This window comes from Microcaecilia unicolor, chromosome 6 (assembly GCF_901765095.1).
Source record: "Microcaecilia unicolor chromosome 6, aMicUni1.1, whole genome shotgun sequence".
NCBI classification, from domain to species: domain Eukaryota; kingdom Metazoa; phylum Chordata; class Amphibia; order Gymnophiona; family Siphonopidae; genus Microcaecilia; species Microcaecilia unicolor.
The window spans coordinates 60710150-60727039 of record NC_044036.1 but is presented as its reverse complement, the minus strand read 5'-3'; the positions used below and the strand labels follow the sequence as shown (position 1 = coordinate 60727039).

The 16890-nt window shown below is 43.6% G+C and overlaps 1 protein-coding gene across 4 annotated transcripts in view; it reads left to right on the top strand.

Moving 5' to 3' along the window:
- The window catches only part of TTLL7 (tubulin tyrosine ligase like 7), a 324337-nt gene that overhangs the window by 106727 nt on the left and 200720 nt on the right, over positions 1 to 16890 (top strand). For all 4 annotated transcript variants that reach the window (XM_030206297.1, XM_030206296.1, XM_030206298.1 and 1 more), the window contains 2 exons: positions 13 to 171; positions 15858 to 15952. In XM_030206297.1, coding sequence (XP_030062157.1) covers positions 13 to 171; positions 15858 to 15952 — 254 coding nt within the window. The remainder of the gene's footprint in view (positions 1 to 12; positions 172 to 15857; positions 15953 to 16890) is intronic.

The following is a 16890-nucleotide window of genomic DNA, read 5'->3' as shown; positions in this document are numbered from 1 at the left end:
ATTTTCTCCCAGGAATTAGTGGTGAAGACTCTGATAGTAGCAGAACCACATGTTCTTCATGCCTACCGTATGTGCAGACCTGGACATCCAACAGGAAGTGAGAGCGTCTGCTTTGAAGTTTTGGGATTTGATATTATTTTGGACAAAAAACTTAAACCATGGCTTCTTGAGGTAAGGCAGTTTTTACAGGATCAGATTTGAAAATAAATGTAAAAATGTACTATTTATTTCTGCTTATATGGGAGGGGGGCAATTCTATAAATTGGCGCCTCATATTCGCTGAGCACCAACTGTATGATGGCATCTGTGTGCCAAGATGCCATTATAGAGTACTAGTGTAAACTCAAATTTGCATGCCAGTTCAGTGACAGGAGCAAATGGGCATTCCTAAGTGTGCCATGCAACATATGTAACTTATAGAATTCTATAAGTTATTGTCATGGGTATACTGGCCCTGGTGCTTATGCTCTCCTTGTATTCCCACGACACAACTTCTGAACAGCGCTGTTTGTCAACCACCAGTTTTATTGTACTTTACAACAGGAATACAGTCTTAGCTTCAACAGACAAGGTGACACAGTAGTACTGCTTCCTTACTTTGCAACTACAGGACTATCTTAGCTTCACCAGTCCCATTAACTCAGTACTCAGTATAGAGCAGTACTTCTCCCAGCAGCATCTTCTAATGACCCACTTCTTTCAGCTTTACTCCTTGGTGCTCTTCTCTGGCACCTCCCAGCCTTCTGACTCCTGCCCAGGAATTATCCTCTGTAAAATCCTTCAGGTGGTTCTCACTGTTTCTCACCAGCTCTGTGCCTCTCTGGTCCCCAAAGGCACTCTTTTGGCCCTTTGCCCTAACCTCTGCCTCCCAGGACTAATGAAGGCAGAGGGGGAATGGTCGAACCCTCCCAACGACCATTTCCCAGGGCTGGGGGTCAAACAGTTACATTTCCACCTACTATGCCTTTAAAGCAAGCCTGCAGCTCTCCATAGCTCTTGACATTCTCCCAATGTCCCTATCAACCTTTAGGTACTGCAGGTCCATGACAAGCTTATGCCTGTAGCTTCACAAGCAGGGCAGATTCACAGCTCTTTCTGGAGTGGCTGACCCGTTCTTTTACCCTCAGGAGCATCTGTCTCTCCCTCTATCACTCTCCTCCAGCTCCTTTGCGGACTATCCTTTTTGTTGCCCTCTTCCCTTCCAGTAGCTTCTGGACCCCTCCTACCTTCCTCCCAGGAGCGGTTATTGCATTTGTACCCCACATTATCCCACCTTTTTGCAGGCTCAATGTGGCTTACAGAGTAAGGTTATGATAAAGTCAGTACATGGTTTAAATACAGTTGATCATAAGCTGAGGTAAAAGAGGATTTAGATGGGCGGATGTTGGATAGGTTGTGTGGGAAGTGTTTTAGGTGTGCTTGGGTGGTTTGGGGGATGATTTATATCATTGAGGGTGACTTTTGTAAGCTTTGTTAAAGTCGGAACCTTCTTCCATTTTCTGAAGGATTTTCTTTTCGCTTTAATAGCTTCCTAGGATGGTATTTTTGAACAGCATCCATGCCTAATGTAAATTTTGACCTTTGCAATTGCTCCTCTGAGTTTTTTTTTCACTGTTCTTCTCATTTTATCATAGTCTCATTTTTGAAAGTTAAATGCTAACATGTTGATTTCCTGTGTGTACTTACTCCAAAGCAGATATCAAATCTGATCATATTATGATCACTGTTATCAAGCGGCCCTAGCAACATTACCTTTTGCATCAGATCCTGCGCTCCACTAAGGACTAGGGGCAAGATGCACTAAAAAATCGTTAAAGCCCTTCCCTTACCGATTTCCTTAGCGAATCGGTAAGGAATAGGAATGCAAATGAGCTGCTCGTTGTAGCTCACTTGCATTCTCTATTCCATCGTTAAACAGTCGGCTGGTCGAGCATGCGCAGAGCAGCCAAGCGTTATGCTGGCTGCTCTGCGCATGCCGTCCTTTATAGACATCCTTCACTATATATAAAAAAAGACGAGCTGTGCCTATGGACGACCTTTATGGACGTCCTTCACTATATATATAAAAGACGAGCTGTGCCTATGGACGTCCTTTATGGACGCCCTTCGCCCCCACCCCCCCCCCCCCCGAGATCACCACTGCTCCCCCTCTCCCCTGCATTGAAATGACGACAGCTTCCTGCAGCCCCGCCTCCGTACCCCCGGGACCCCTCCCCCGCCGCCCCCACCTGATGTCGTCGCCGCCGCCGCTCTCCCCTCCACTTGCCCCCCTCCGTCTGCCACAGGGCCGGGCCCTCACAGCGCCTCTCACCGTGTGAAGGCACTGAAGCAAGCAGCAGCTGATCGCTTCCCTTTGGATTTCCCTCCTTTCCTCCCTGGCCCGCCCTCGTCTGACATAAGTTTACTTATGTTAGACGAGGGCGGGCCACGGAGGAAATGAGGGAAGTCCAAAGGGAAGCGATCACTTGTTGCTTGCTGCAATGCCTTCACACGGAGGTGAGAGGTGCTGTGAGGGCCCGGCCCGGTGGCAGACGGAGGGGGGCGGGTGGACGGGGGGAGTGGCGGCGGCGTGACGACCTCAAGGGGGGGCGACAGGGGCGGGGCCATGGGGGTGCGGAGGATGGCGGGGAGGCCGGGGCTGCGGGAAGCTGTCATTTCAATGCAGGGGGGAGGGGGAGCGGCAGCAGCGACCTCGGGGGGGGGGGGCTGAACTAATCGCGCTGTGAGAGACTTCCAGGTCTCTCAGCTGAGTGAAGCACGTCCATAAAGGACGTTGCTGACGAGCACTTTTTTCCCCAATTTTTTTTGTAACATTTATAGACGTTTTTCAATCCCGTGCAGCCCTAACGACAGGTACAGACCTCTTGTTAGATTTTCCAGCGTTAAGACAATCGGAAAAGGTTAGTGCATCTCATTACAATAGGGTTTCTACACAATTTGCTCATCTGTATTCCGTTTTATTTATTTTATTTATTTATTTTATTGCATTTGTACCCCACATTATCCCACCTTTTTGCAGGCTCAATGTGGCTTACAGGGTGTTAATTTGGTATGATCATTACATAGTATTATATACAGTCGGTAATAAATTGGAAATAAGAGAGGAATTAATTAGAAGGTAATGGGTAAGGTCGTGTCGAAGTGTTTTAGAGCGTATGGGTGATGTACTGAGTAGTATGATTCAAGGATTGTTTTTGTATGCTATGTTGAAGAGAAATGTCTTCAAAGCTTTGTGGTTTGATTCATCGAGGATTATTTTTGTAGGCTTTGTTGAAGAGAAATGTCTTCAAAGATTTGCGAAAGTTGGTTAAGTTGTCCGTGGTTTTCAGGGTCTTGGGTAGTGCGTTCCATAGTTGTGTGCTTTTGTACGCAAAGGTAGTAGCGTATGCCTGTTTGTATTTGGTTCCTTTACAGCTGGGGAAGTTTTCATTAGCTGCTACCGTTGTCAGAAAATGGCTCAGAGAAGTCTTTAGTGCATGCCAGGGTTTACTACTTGCTCATTAATGGCTCGTTAAGTTTAGTGCATCTGGCCCTAGGTCTAGTATTTTTCCTCCTCTTGATGGCTCCTGTACCAGCAGCTCTATAAAGTAGTCCTTGATTTCATCAAGGAATTTTACCTCCCTAGCATGCCCTGTTGTTACATTTACTCAGTCAATATAGGGGTAAGTGAAATCACCCATTATTATTGTGTTCCGCAGTTTGTTAGCCTCCCTGATTTCTGATAACATTTGTACATCTGTCTGTTTATTCTGGCTAGGTGGATGGTAGTACACTCCTATCACTATACTTTTCCCCTTTACACATGGAATTTCAATCCATAGGGATTCCAAGATGTGTTTTGTTTCCTGCAGAATTTTCAATCTATTTGATTCAATGCCCTCCTTAACATATAATGCTACCCCTCCACCAATTCAATCCACCCTATCACTATGATATTTATTTATTTATATGTTGCATTTGTACCCCACATTTTCCCACCTATTTGCAGGCTCAATGTGGCTTACATAGTACCGTCAAAGGCGTTTGCCCAGTCGGTTGATAACAAGTACAAGGTTGAAATGTGATCTTATGAGGTATATGTGGAGGGTCGGAAAGGATGAAGATTCCATGTTGTCCAGTATGATCAAAGTTATGCTGTGTTGCTGGGTGAAGAGGTTTATGTGGGGTCGTTGGGGTTGGCCTTTTTGAAGAGGATGGTTTTTAGTGATTTCCTGAAGTTCAGGTGGTCGTGGATTGTTTTCAGGGCTTTTGGGAGGCCATTCCATAGTTGTGCGCTTATGTAGGAGAAGCCGGATGCGTAAGTTGTTTTGTATTTCAGTCCTTTGCTATTTGGGTAGCGTAGGTTTAAGTTGGATCTTGACAGTCTGACTTTGTTTCTTATTGGTAGATCAATAAGGTCTGTCATGTATCCTGGGACAACGCTGTATATGATTTTGTGGATTAAGGTGCAGATTTTGAAGACAATCCGTTCTTTGATTGGGAGCCAATGCAACTTTTCTTGAAGAGGTTTGGCACTTTTGAAGCGTGTTTTGCTGAATATCAGCCTAGCTGCTGTATTTTGGGCGGTCTGGAGTTTTTTTATGAGTTGTTCTTTTCAATCTGTGTAGATTCCATTGCAGTAGTCTGCATGGCTTAGAACCATTGATTGTATTAGGTATCGAAAGGTTGCTCTTGGGAAGAAAGGTTTTAGTCGTTTGAGCTTCCACATTGAGTAGAACATTTTCTTTGTTATAGAGTTTATTTGACTCTCGAGAGTAAGGTTGCGGTCGAGTGCAACGCCGAGTATTTGCAGGCTGTTTGAGGTGGGGAGGGTATGTCCTGGGGTATTTATGGTTGTGGGTTTATACTTGTTATGCTGAGAGGAGAAGATGAGGCAATGTGTTTTTTTCAGTATTCAGTTGGAATGAGTTTGCCCAGGAGTCCATGATGTTCAGGCCATCGTTGATGTTATTGGTTATTTCCGTCAGATCATGTCTGAAGGGGATGTAGATTGTAACATCATCTGCGTAAATGAATGGGTTGAGTCCTCGATTGGATCAGGAATGTGCCAGTGGAATCATCATCATGTTGAAGAGTATTGGTGATAATGGTGATCCCTGAGGTACTCCGCAGACTGCTTTCCAGGGTGGTGAAGTGTTTGAATTTGATTTTACTTGATAAGTTCTGGTGGTTCAAAAACCTTTGATCCAGTTAAGTACATTTCCTTCAATCCCAAAGTGGCCTAGTAGTCTTAGTAGTATGTTGTGGTTTACCATATCGAATGCACTCGACATGTCGAACTGGAGGAGGAGTATGCTATTACCTATGGCTATCTCCTGCTTGAATTTGGCCAGGAGGGTAACTAGGACAGTTTCGGTGCTATGATGGGATCAGAATCCTGATTGTGAATTATGTAGTATTGAAAACTTGTCCAGGTATTCCGTAAGCTGTTTAGTCACCAAGCTCTCCATCATTTTTACTACTAATGGGATAGACGCAACTGGGCGGTAGTTGATGAGACCGTTTGTGCTTTTCTTGGCGTCTTTTGGTATTGGGGTGAGTAGGATGTTGCCACGTTCCTCAGGGAAGAGACCTTGTTGTAACATGAAGTTTAGGTGGGACGTGAGGTCTGCTATGAAGTGGTCAGGGATGGACTTGAGTAGATGACCGGGACATGTATCCAGTTTGCAGTGGGTCTTGGCGAACCTATGCGTCGCTTGTTTAACTGATTCGGTGTTGAGGAGTGTAAATGTTGTCCAAATTCGGTCAGCTGGGTATCCATTGGAGGTTGGGTCCAGATTGTTGAAGAAGATTTCGATGTCGGTGTTGTGGTGAGAGAGTGTACTGCGTAGTTTTATTATTTTTTCGTTGAATTAGTTAGCGAGTTTGTCTGCGGGTGGGGATGTCTGTGTTGGTTGTGGTGATGGGGGTGGTGTGTAGTAACTTATTTATGAGTTGGAATAGTTTCCTCATATCTTTGTAATCCGGTCCTAATTTGGTTTTGTAGTAGGCCCTTTTGATTTGTTTTATTGCATATTTATATTTTCTATGTATTTGTTTCCATGCGTTGAGTGTGTGTTCATCTTTTATCTTTCTCCATGCTCGTTCAACATGAACATGAAGAGAGAGTCCCTGCTCGACAGAGCTTACAATCTAATTAGGACAGACAAACAGACAAACAAGAGATAAGGGAATATTAAAGTGAGGATGATAAAATAAGGGTTCTGAACAAGTGAACTAGGGTTAGGAGTTAAAAGCAGCATCAAAAAGGTGGGCTTTTAGCTTAGATTTGAAGACGGTCAGAGATGGAGCTTGAAGTACCGGCTCAGGAAGTCTATTTCAGGCATATGGTGCAGCAAGATAAAAGGAACGGAGTCTGGAGTTAGCAGTGGAGGAGAAGGGTGCAGGTAAGAGAGATTTACCCAGTGAACGGAGTTCCCGAGGAGGAATGTAGAGAGAGATGAGAGTGGAGAGGTACTGAGGAGCTGCAGAGTGAATGCACTTATAGGTCAATAAGAGGAGTTTGAACTGTATGCAGAAACGGATAGGAAGCCAGTGAAGTGACTTGTGGAGAGGGCTAATATGAGCATAATGACTCTGGCGGAATATTAGTCGTGCAGCAGAATTTTGAACAGATTGAAGAGGAGAGAGATGGCTAAGTGGGAGACCTGTGAGAAGCAAGTTGCAATAGTTTAAGCGAGAGGTGATAAGAGCATGGATGAGGGTTCTGGTAGTGTGCTCAGAAAGGAAAGGGCGAATTTTGGTGATATTATAGAGAAAGAAACGACAGGTTTTAGCAGTCTGTTGAATATGTGCAGAGAAGGAGAGGGAGGAGTCGAAGATGACCCCAAGGTTACGAGCTGATGAGACAGGAAGGATGAGAGTGTTATCCACAGAAATAGAGAATGGGGGAGGAGGAGAGGTTGGTTTAGGGGGAAAGATGAGAAGCTCAGTCTTGGTCATGTTTAGTTTCAGATGGCGCTGAGATATCCAGGCAGCAATGTCAGACAGGCAGGCTGATACTTTGGCCTGGATTTCAGCTGAGATTTCTGGTGTGGAGAGGTAGATCTGGGAGTCATCAGCGTAAAGATGATACTGAAAACCATGGGATGAGATCAGAGTACCAAGGGAAGAAGTATAGATGGAGAAGAGAAGATATGGGTAGATTGCATGTGGGGCCATTTAAGATCCCAGGACTGTAGGAAGTCTTTACATTCACGTGCGTTAGTGGAGTTGGGGTCTTCTAAGTGAAAGTTAATGTCGTCTAGTAGTGGTATGTTATTGTTGTTTACACAGTTGTTTGATATGAAGTCCGTGAAGATGGGCTGGCTTTCCTTCCAGTTATCGGGTGATCAGTAGAACAGTACGCAATTCAGATGATCAGTCAGGAAGTGGTTGTGGATTCTAAATGAGGCAATTTCTAGTTGGGGTGTTATGAAGTCGGCAGTGGTTTTGGTGGTGGATTGTTCTCGATATATTAGTGCTATGCCTCCATCTCTGTTTTCCATTCTGGTCCGGTGGGTGATTTTGTAACCTGGCGGGCATAGTTCAAGGATTATGGGGTAATTTTGGTTGTGGATCCATGTTTCGTTGATAAAGATGAGATCAAGGTTTTCTGAGGTGATCCAATCTGCTATTGTTGTTGTTTTGTTAATTACGGACCTTGCATTGATGTAGCCTACCTGGATATTTTGGTATGGGGCTGCTAGGTTTGATGCTATGTGGATTTTTGTTAGTTGCCGTTCCTTGGGTGGTGTGTGTTGTGGTCTTTCCTCTCATTTTGTTGGTGATGTCCATGTTTAAATAGTTTTCCTTTAGTGTGGTGAGTGTCAGTTTGGTGGAGTGTAGAATGTTTGATCAGTCTTTGGTGATTTTGTAGGATGGGTATGAAGTAATGTTCAGTGAGTGGAATGGATAGTGCTAGGTGGATCAGTGAAAGGGAGTAGATTACCAGAAGTATTTTGATTGTGTTCATTTTGGTGTCAGTTTAGGATAGATAGGTTGTTCACAGTCATATGCTCGGGAGTGAAGTCCAGGGTATAGAGAGCACTATGGTTCTAGACACTGTTCTGCTGGTTGGAGGCAGGAAGGCTCCATTAAAGAGGTCATGAGTCCCCAGTCTGTTCTTTTGTTTTGATGACCACCTCTGTTTTATGCAGTGATCAGTAGTTGTAGCCAGTGCATTGGTTCTTTAGTCCTGTATTTCCGATTCGTTGGGACCTTTATTGTGCACTATCAAGGAGGTTTAATAGTCTGGAATGGGGTTGCTTTATTTCCGATACACTGGTCCCATTGTCGTGTAATGTTACGAGGTTTAATAGACTGGAGTGGAGAGTGCCTCTCTAGCCTATTGTGAGTTACTTGGTTAATCTCTGTTTCCACTCCTCTGCATAGCCGTCATTGACATACACTCAAAGTGTTATCAGTAGGTTTCATAGACTGGAGTGGAAGTGAGCCTGTCCACTGTAGTTCTTTTAGTTAGTCTCTATTTCCACTTCCCCGCACAGCCATCATTTCCATACACACAAATCGGAGCAGCTAACCTGTAAGTTCGTTGGTCCATGCTGTCGTTCACCTTGTTGGTCCTTTTGCAGCAGTACCAATGTTGCCTCTTTTGGATGAGTGTGCCCATTCACCGGCGGCGCTGGCGGTTCAGCACCGCTTGGGCCAGCCTCGCGAGCACCAACGACCGCTGCCTCGCTCGCTCGCTCGCACTCTCTGGCTCAACAGCTGTGCTCCCTGACTCTGCAGTGTCGCTTTCCGTGCCTCCTCTCGCTCCATTTCCTCGGCAAGCGTCTGACCAGCTGGCAGCTCCTCCGAGGGGTTGGTCCGGTCCGCTGCAATGGCCTGTTCGGCAGGGTAACGGTGGGAGCCTCGGTCGGCAGGGTGGAAGCCTCGGCGGTGGCAGGCACAGCGTCTTCTGTTCAGCTATGGCTGCAGCCCTAGCTAGGGTGGATGTCGTACACGATGCTCGGCGGTGGCCACACCGCGGCCGGGTGCCTGCGGGATGCCTGCGGCCCTGTACAGGGTGGAGGTCAGGCACGGTGCTCGGCAGCGGCCACACCACGGCTGGATGCCTGCAGGAGTCCTGCGGGAGGCTCCGGCCCACTGTTTGCTCCGTTCCACTCTCGGGTGGGTCTGTCCTGCGTGGGGGCCGATTTCCAGCCCAGGTCGCCGGAGCTAGCTGCTCGTGTGACCAATAGACTGGTTTGTCTTCTTATTGCATCATGCCTACCATCATGCATCATGATATAATTTGTACCCCGGTATGACAGTGTCCCACTGGTTATCTTCCACCAGGTCTCAAAGATGCCTATTATATCTAAGTTTTCATTTAGTGCAATATATTCTAACTCTCCCATCTTATTTCTTAGGCTTTTGGCATTCACATATAGACATTTCAAACTATGTTTGTTGTTCCTATTTACATCTTGCTCAGCATTTGGCTATATTAAATTGCAATCTTTTGTCTGTGTTTTTAAATACACTAGTCTGCTATGGTCTGTATTGCAACCTTGCTATCGGGATACCCTATCTTCCCTGTTTTGGTGATATCTTTGAAAGATTCCTTGTTCCGAACCACGTGCTTTTGAATGACTGTCAGCCTTCCCCCAGTTTCTAGTTTAAAAGCTGCTGTATATCCTTTTTAAATGCCAATTCCATCAACCTGGTCCCACCCTGGTTTAGGTGTAGAGCCCCTCATTCCGGAATAGGCGCCTCCTTCCCCAGAATGTTGTGCAGTTCTTTGCAAATCTAAAACCCTCCTCCCTGCCCCATTGCCTCATCCACACTTTGAGACCCCAGAGCTCTGCCTGTGTCTTGGGCCCTGCCCATGGTACGGGTTGCACTTCAGAAAATGCTACTTTAGAGGTTGTGGATTTGAGCTTTCTATGTAAGAGTCTATATTTGGCTTCCAGAACCTCTCTCCCACATTTTCCTATGTCATTGGTACCCACATGTACCAAGACAGCTGGCTCCTCTCCAGCACTATCTAAAATTCTATCTAGGTGATGTGTGAGGTCTGCCACCATCGCACCAGGCAGGCAAGTGACCAGGCAATCCTCAAATCCCCCAGCCACCCAGCTATCTACATGTCTAATAATCGAATCACCAACTGCAACGGCCATCCTAAACCTTCTCTCCTGGGCAGAAGCTCCTGGAGACACATCCTTGGTATGAGAGGATATTGCATACCCTGGCGAGCCAGTCCTGGTTTCAGGATTACTTCTAGCTGCAGCAGAATGATGATCTTCTTTTAAAAGACCGCCCTCCTCCACGGCAGCAAAGGGGCTGCCAGACTGCTCTACAGCATCCCTGTAGGCCTTCTCTATGTACCTCTCTGTCTCCTTCAACTCTTCCAAGTCTGCTACTCTAGCCTCAAGAGAACAAACTTGTTCTCTGAGAGCTAGGAGCTGTTTGCATCAAGCACACACATGCAACCTCTCATGTAATCTGTAATTTATTTAGTGTTTGCTTCTCAGAAATGAATTAAATGTAATTAAACTCTAATGAAAACTCTTCTCTTGTTGTCCTAATTAGAATAATTGACTATAAATGAAGAGTTGAGCTAGGGGTGGATGGGAGCTGGGGAGGGTGGGTCGAAATGAGGACTGAACTAGGCCCTAATGTGCCTTCTAGAGTCTATTAGTTAATGATGTGGCTGAAAATTCAAGTTTTAAAACAATGGGGAAAATGGTGTGGAGACTTGCTAATAAAGTTTGTTTTAAAAAAAAAAACAACTTATTTCTAATTGTGTTTATCAGTATCCTACAATTCCTCTTTTAATCCCAATCTTTAATGTACCAAACACACAGCAAAATAATGTCACTTACCCAGAGAAATGTCCTCTTCCCTCTGAACTTCTCAGAAAGAAAGTTAATTGTGACCTTTCCTGTCTATATAGTTTGGATTCTAAGGAGACTGTTTCAAGAAAACCCTTTCAAGCTAACTCAGTAATCAGATTGCCTTTAGTAACCTCTGCAAATATTCTGCTTCCTCACACCTTAACACCTAATTGAGGTCAGTAGCAGTGCTATATCTCCAGCAGGCAAAGGACAGAAGATAACTTACTTAGGACAGTTTGAGCCTTGCTACTATCTTTTTAATACTCTTGACTGTTAAGTTTCTACCTCTGGAGAACATTTCAGCTTAAAACTATGGGGAAAAGGGTTGTACACTATGAGGCATATTTTCAAAGCACTTTGGGAGGCTAAGTTTCATAGGTTTCTATGGAACTTTGGGAGGCTAAGTGCTTTGAAAATGAGCTTGTATGGAAACTAGTTAATAAATTCCTCTTTGCATTTGCGCGATATGAGATTTATGTATTCTCTTATAGAATAGCGTTTAACCGTTTTGCTGCCACTAATGTACTTAAGTATACAATTATTCATTACCTCAGGTAAAAATTAGATTGTGAGTCCATTAGGGGCAGTACTAGAATCTGTATAGAAAATTGCACTTGTTAACTGCTGTATGCCTATGTGAAGGCCTCAGCGGTATATCAAGAGGCATATTTTCAAAGCACTTAGCCTCCCAAAGTTCCATAGAAACCTATGGAACTTAGCCTCCCAAAGTGCTTTGAAAATATGCCTCCAAATGTGCTAAATAAATAAATTTATTCAATTCTGTCAGAACTGTTTATATGTGAAAATACACATTGCACATGTTGATGTACTGTCTTAAAGCCGTCTGACATATATAAATTTTTCTGGATTTATGAGCACATCTTTAATTGTGCTTTTTGCACAGAGATTAAAAAACAATTCCTCTCACATGGAGGACTTTTTGAAAAACAAATCTCTTAAAAAAATCTTTATTATGTGTACCTGTGGTATAGCACCAGGTGGGCCCTAATAGGCAGGGGCCCATCCACTTCGGTTCAGGCCCACCTAGCAGTGGCACACCTTGATGGTGTTGCTGGCGGGGTCCCTCAAATCCTGTCAGCTGAAGATATCCTTTACGGAGCCCCTCAAGCTGTCTGAACAGTGGGGAAGTCGAGGGCGGGCTTCCAGCTGCCGACGCCAGGACCTGCAGCACATGCAATTAGATTCTGTGCTAAAATAGTATCACTCTTGGTAAAATAACCCATCTTAACGGTGGCCCACATTGATAACTCCCCCCTCTCCTAACACTTAGTACTTTAACTTGGGTTTTGACCACTTTTAGGCAGTTTGCGACCAGCAGTTTTATTCACTGGATTTATTGTTCGTGGTCTTTTTGCTAAACACTATTCACAGTTGTTGGATTATCCTAGATACTAGAAGGGGACAATTTATAATATGCTGAATGTTCAGCGTCCTTTCAATCTCATGGTATTTCTTCTGCAACTGCATCTGCCAGTGCTATCTACCAAGCAGGTGAAAATGTTCTTCCTGTGTATAGAAATAATAATCGGGGAACTAGCTAAATGGTGAGATGCTAGGCGGTAGTGTGCCCATCAGCGCGCACTAATCCCATGCTGAAAAATATTTTTTATTTTTCAGTGTAGGAGATGTGACTATGGGCAGAGAGTAGACGTGCTTTATATTAATTGGGTAGCACGGTCACATTGCCAAGTGCTACCCGATTATTTCAGGGTTTGTGCAGGAGCCCTTAGGGAAATGGAATGAGAATGGGACTTGATACACCGCCTTTCTGTGGTTTTTGCAACTACATTCAAAGCAATTTACATAGTATATACAGGCACTTATTTGTAGCTGGGGCAATGGAGGGTTAAGTGACTTGCCCAGAGTCACAAGGAACTGCAGTGGGAATCAAAGCCAGTTCCTCAGGATTAAAGTCCATTGCACTAACCACTAGGTTACTCCTCCTCTCTAAGAGCTCTCGCTGTAATGGCCATGTGCTAATTGGGAAATTAGCGTGTGGCTATTAAAGAAAAATATGGAAATACAGCCATTTTACCGTCATGCTAAATGTGGCCACAACTCATGGGAAACCCACTTGCTGACAATAGCACTAGCCACTTTTTAGCGCGGCATAGTAAAAGGGCTCCACAATCTTTCTCGCACAAGCACAATTTGTTTTAAAGGCTAGCCTAACATGGCATTCCAGAGGCCAACAAATTGTTCAGTATAGTAAGTAAATTCCCCTAAGACATTGGGGGCAATTGTATTTTAGTGCTAAGGGGGGAAGTTATCAAGCTATTTTAGTGCTCTGAGTCATGTTATTTGCTCTTAATTCACGTTAAAGGGCTATAACGACTTAAATTACCATAAGGTACAAATGATGAATCCAGGTAGATGAATAATAATCACTTTATTGTAGGGACTCCACATGGCTGTGTTTTGGCAATGACGCCTGCATCAGGAGTCCATCAACCTTTGTGCTGTGGAGGAATACTGGGATTCAAGAATTTATCTTGTCATACTGAGGCACAGCATCAGTCAGCACAAAGCAATGGAAAGGAGAGTTTTCAATTTGGTGACTGGAATACAATAAAGTGATTATTGTTTACCTATCTAGATTGGTTATTTGTACCTTATTTTTTTTGCTTGTCTGCCACCTCTGTGAGGTCCTGCTTGCTCCTTTGTTCTTGTTCCTTTAATTAGTATAACACAGTAATACCTAAGTCACTGCAGCCTACATAATAATGAGATTCAAAATATGCAAATGCATGTAAAGGGAGCTCTTTATAACTGGAAAAATAGCCTCAGCCAAAAGCTGGAGTTATTTTACTGTCTATGGAGCATCGGGACTCAAAATGTGGACTGATGCTCTCAGGCTGCATCTTAAAAGGGCCACAGTGATGTACCCACCATCCCCCCAATAATAACCCTCTCAATCAGACCTCCAACCCCAGGGGCCTATGAGACATATTTCCATGACTCCTAGTGGTGGTACTGAAAGACTAACACTAGGGGCACCAGCAAGAGCAAGAGCGACATAGGATCGCTCCTGTTAAAAAAATAAAATAAAAAAATAGACTGCGAGATACGACCCAGTAGGACCCCAGAATTTGGAGAGGTCTTTTGGGGATTGGGGGTATGATCTGGGGGGGGAGACATTTGTCCATGAGGCTTGAGATCTGAAGGCCGTATGTTTGGGGGAGGGAGGGCCTGGGATCAGAGGGCTTATGTTAGGGGGAGGGCTTGAGATTGAGGGGGTGGGATGATCATCAGGGGGTGATGGGGACAGCACTGTGTCCCCTGTAAGGTGTGGGAGCATCAGGTTGCTGCTTGGTGGCACAACGCTCTCTTAAATCATGACAGCAACCGGCATCATGTGAATAAAATATTTTTTTAAAATAGAGCCTCTCAGGCTGTCTCAATCTAGGCTACACCAGTTCAGAATATTTGCAAATAGAGTAAATGCAGATTAAAGCATCTCTATTCATGGCAGACCACCATTATATAAAATAAAGTAGGCTTATCCACACTTGCAGGAGACACCTCATAAAATCTATGATCACTTAATTGAGCCAAAGCTTCTTCATCATAATAAGCAGAGGATCAAACTACCACCGCTCCACCCTTGTCAGCAGGGTAAACCACTATATCTGGGCCATTCCTCAATGCCTGCATTGCTTGAAATTGCTCCCTAGTAAAATTAGCAGGAGCATGATGATTACGATGTGTCTCAAACTTGTATCTGAATGTAACTCACCTTGAGCTACCACTGAAAAAGATGTGAACAAATCCAAATAAATAAATAAATAGTTTAAATCTCTTAGAATCAGCTGTTGAAAAGTATAGATACAATTATCCATGGGGCTTGAGGGTACCCATATGGAGGGAGCAGTAACCACAGGAATCAAATTCTAGGATCAACATAGCTTTACTTGCAAATTCCTAATAATTCCAGCAATATCTTTGAGTAACAAAAGAATTATGCCAAGTGGTAGGGACAAACAATAAGCCTTTAGTACTTGTTGTTGAAGATGAGTTAAAGGCTTCCTTGAAATAGGATACTTGGGGCTTTGTGCTAGTTGCCTTTTTTCCTTTATGAATTATGGGCCACAAGTGACGTCATCCATATGCGTAATCATGGGGGGGGGGGGGGGCGCGGAGCGTCCCATGACATTTTTCGCTAGTTGAATGTGGATTTAAGTTGGATCTCATGCAAGTGCGTATAAGCTTGCTTTATTTCACACAATGATAGCCATGATTAGAGACGCTTTAATCTGCATGATCGGCTCCTAAGGAAGGCATCGAAATCGGGCACCTTGTTGAGCCATAGGAACAGCAGTTTCTTTTTATGAAGGCTGAAACATGAAATAAAGTTTCTTCAGTGAACTTTATTTTTTATATATATGCTCAGTGGATTGTAGGCACTTTGTTTTAAATAGCACTATTTGGGACACTGATTTTTTCAGTTGCTGGCACCATGTTATAATTTTGATTTATAATAAATTTGGTTTATCATATCTCAGAGATATGTGAACAAATGTCACATGTACGGCAAGAGTAGCCATTTTGGCTCCATTTGTAAGTATTAGGCACTGGTGTAGCCTGGATTGTGACATGCTGAGAGGCTCTATTTTCAAAATTGTTTTATTCATGTGGTGCAGTTTGCTGTCAAAATTTAAGTGGTTTCTTGATATTGGAGCTTTGGAGAGTTGTTGTTTAGAGTTTAGCAGTAGGCATGTATGCATTTGATTAAATACAGTAGGTGTATGTAGATAGTCTGTGAAAGAAATGGAAGACATTAATGGACTGTCTATGATTCCGTCTGCTGTGTGTGCTGAATATCTTTTGTAGGCCATTACAAATGTTTTTCTTTCTTTTTTGAATCTCTTTTGAAAATCATCTTTCAAAATAGTTTCTGTATGGATTTATTCTAATTTATTCTCTCCTGAAGCCAAAAAGAATGTAGTTGAATTGACCCTTAATGTGTTGAGGCCAACTCTCTGAACTTTCTCCATTATGATTTTTTTTAAATAGATTAATCGAGCTCCAAGCTTTGGAACAGACCAAAAACTAGATTATGATGTAAAGAAAGGGGTACTCCTTGATGCGTTAAAACTTCTTAACATCAGGTAACATATCCAACTGATTCTGGTTCTTTATTTTGTATGCTAGTGTGCACGTTGTCTTAACTTTTCACCTGGTTGATGAAGGACAAATATGAAGCAGGGTTCATAATTTTAGTTTTTCATTTGAAAAAGTTTCTAATACTCTCTACTAACCCAGTGGCTATTTTATCAGATCTGATTTGTATGTTACTGTCTCTAGGACTTGTACACTAGTTGGAGAAAAGGTGCCATTCTCTGCTTCCAACAGTTTTTCACAAAAAGAAAATCTAGAGGATCTTCTAAATAATCGGTCAAGCACATAACAGATGTATGTAACCAATAAATGACTGAATTAATAAATGCAAATAATTTGTGCAACATATCTATTAATTTGCTGAGACCAAGTTTATTTTAAGTTTATTATTGGCTTATACTCCACCCATCAAATAATATCTGAGCGGCTTACATTAGGGAATTAAAGTGAGAAAAGAGGTGCAAAACAGCAAATCATGAGGAAAGGAGCAAGGAAATACAATAATGATAGGAGAGTTGGGGTGGGGGGAGGAGTGTGTGGTGTGCAGGATGCAACTGAGTCCACAGCACATGGAGAGAGCAAGATCGGTTCTAAGTATAGGCATCTGTGATTAGAAAGGTTTTTACTACTACTACTACTACTATTTAGCATTTCTATAGCGCTTAAATCGGTCTTCAGTTTGAATAGAGAAGGTGATAGATGTAGGTGAGCCGGTAATTTGTTCCAGAGTTTGGGGCCTTGCAACGAGAAAATGGATTGTTGTGTAGTGTCATATCGGATTTCTCGAAAGGATGAGACTATAAGCTAGTTTAGCTGGGCTGACTGAAGTGTTAGGGTGGGGTAGGGGCAATAAGGGGTGAGAAGACTGGATAGGTTGGCTGACGCACCAGAGGAGTGGATCTTATAAACGAGAAGCAGTAGTTTGTAG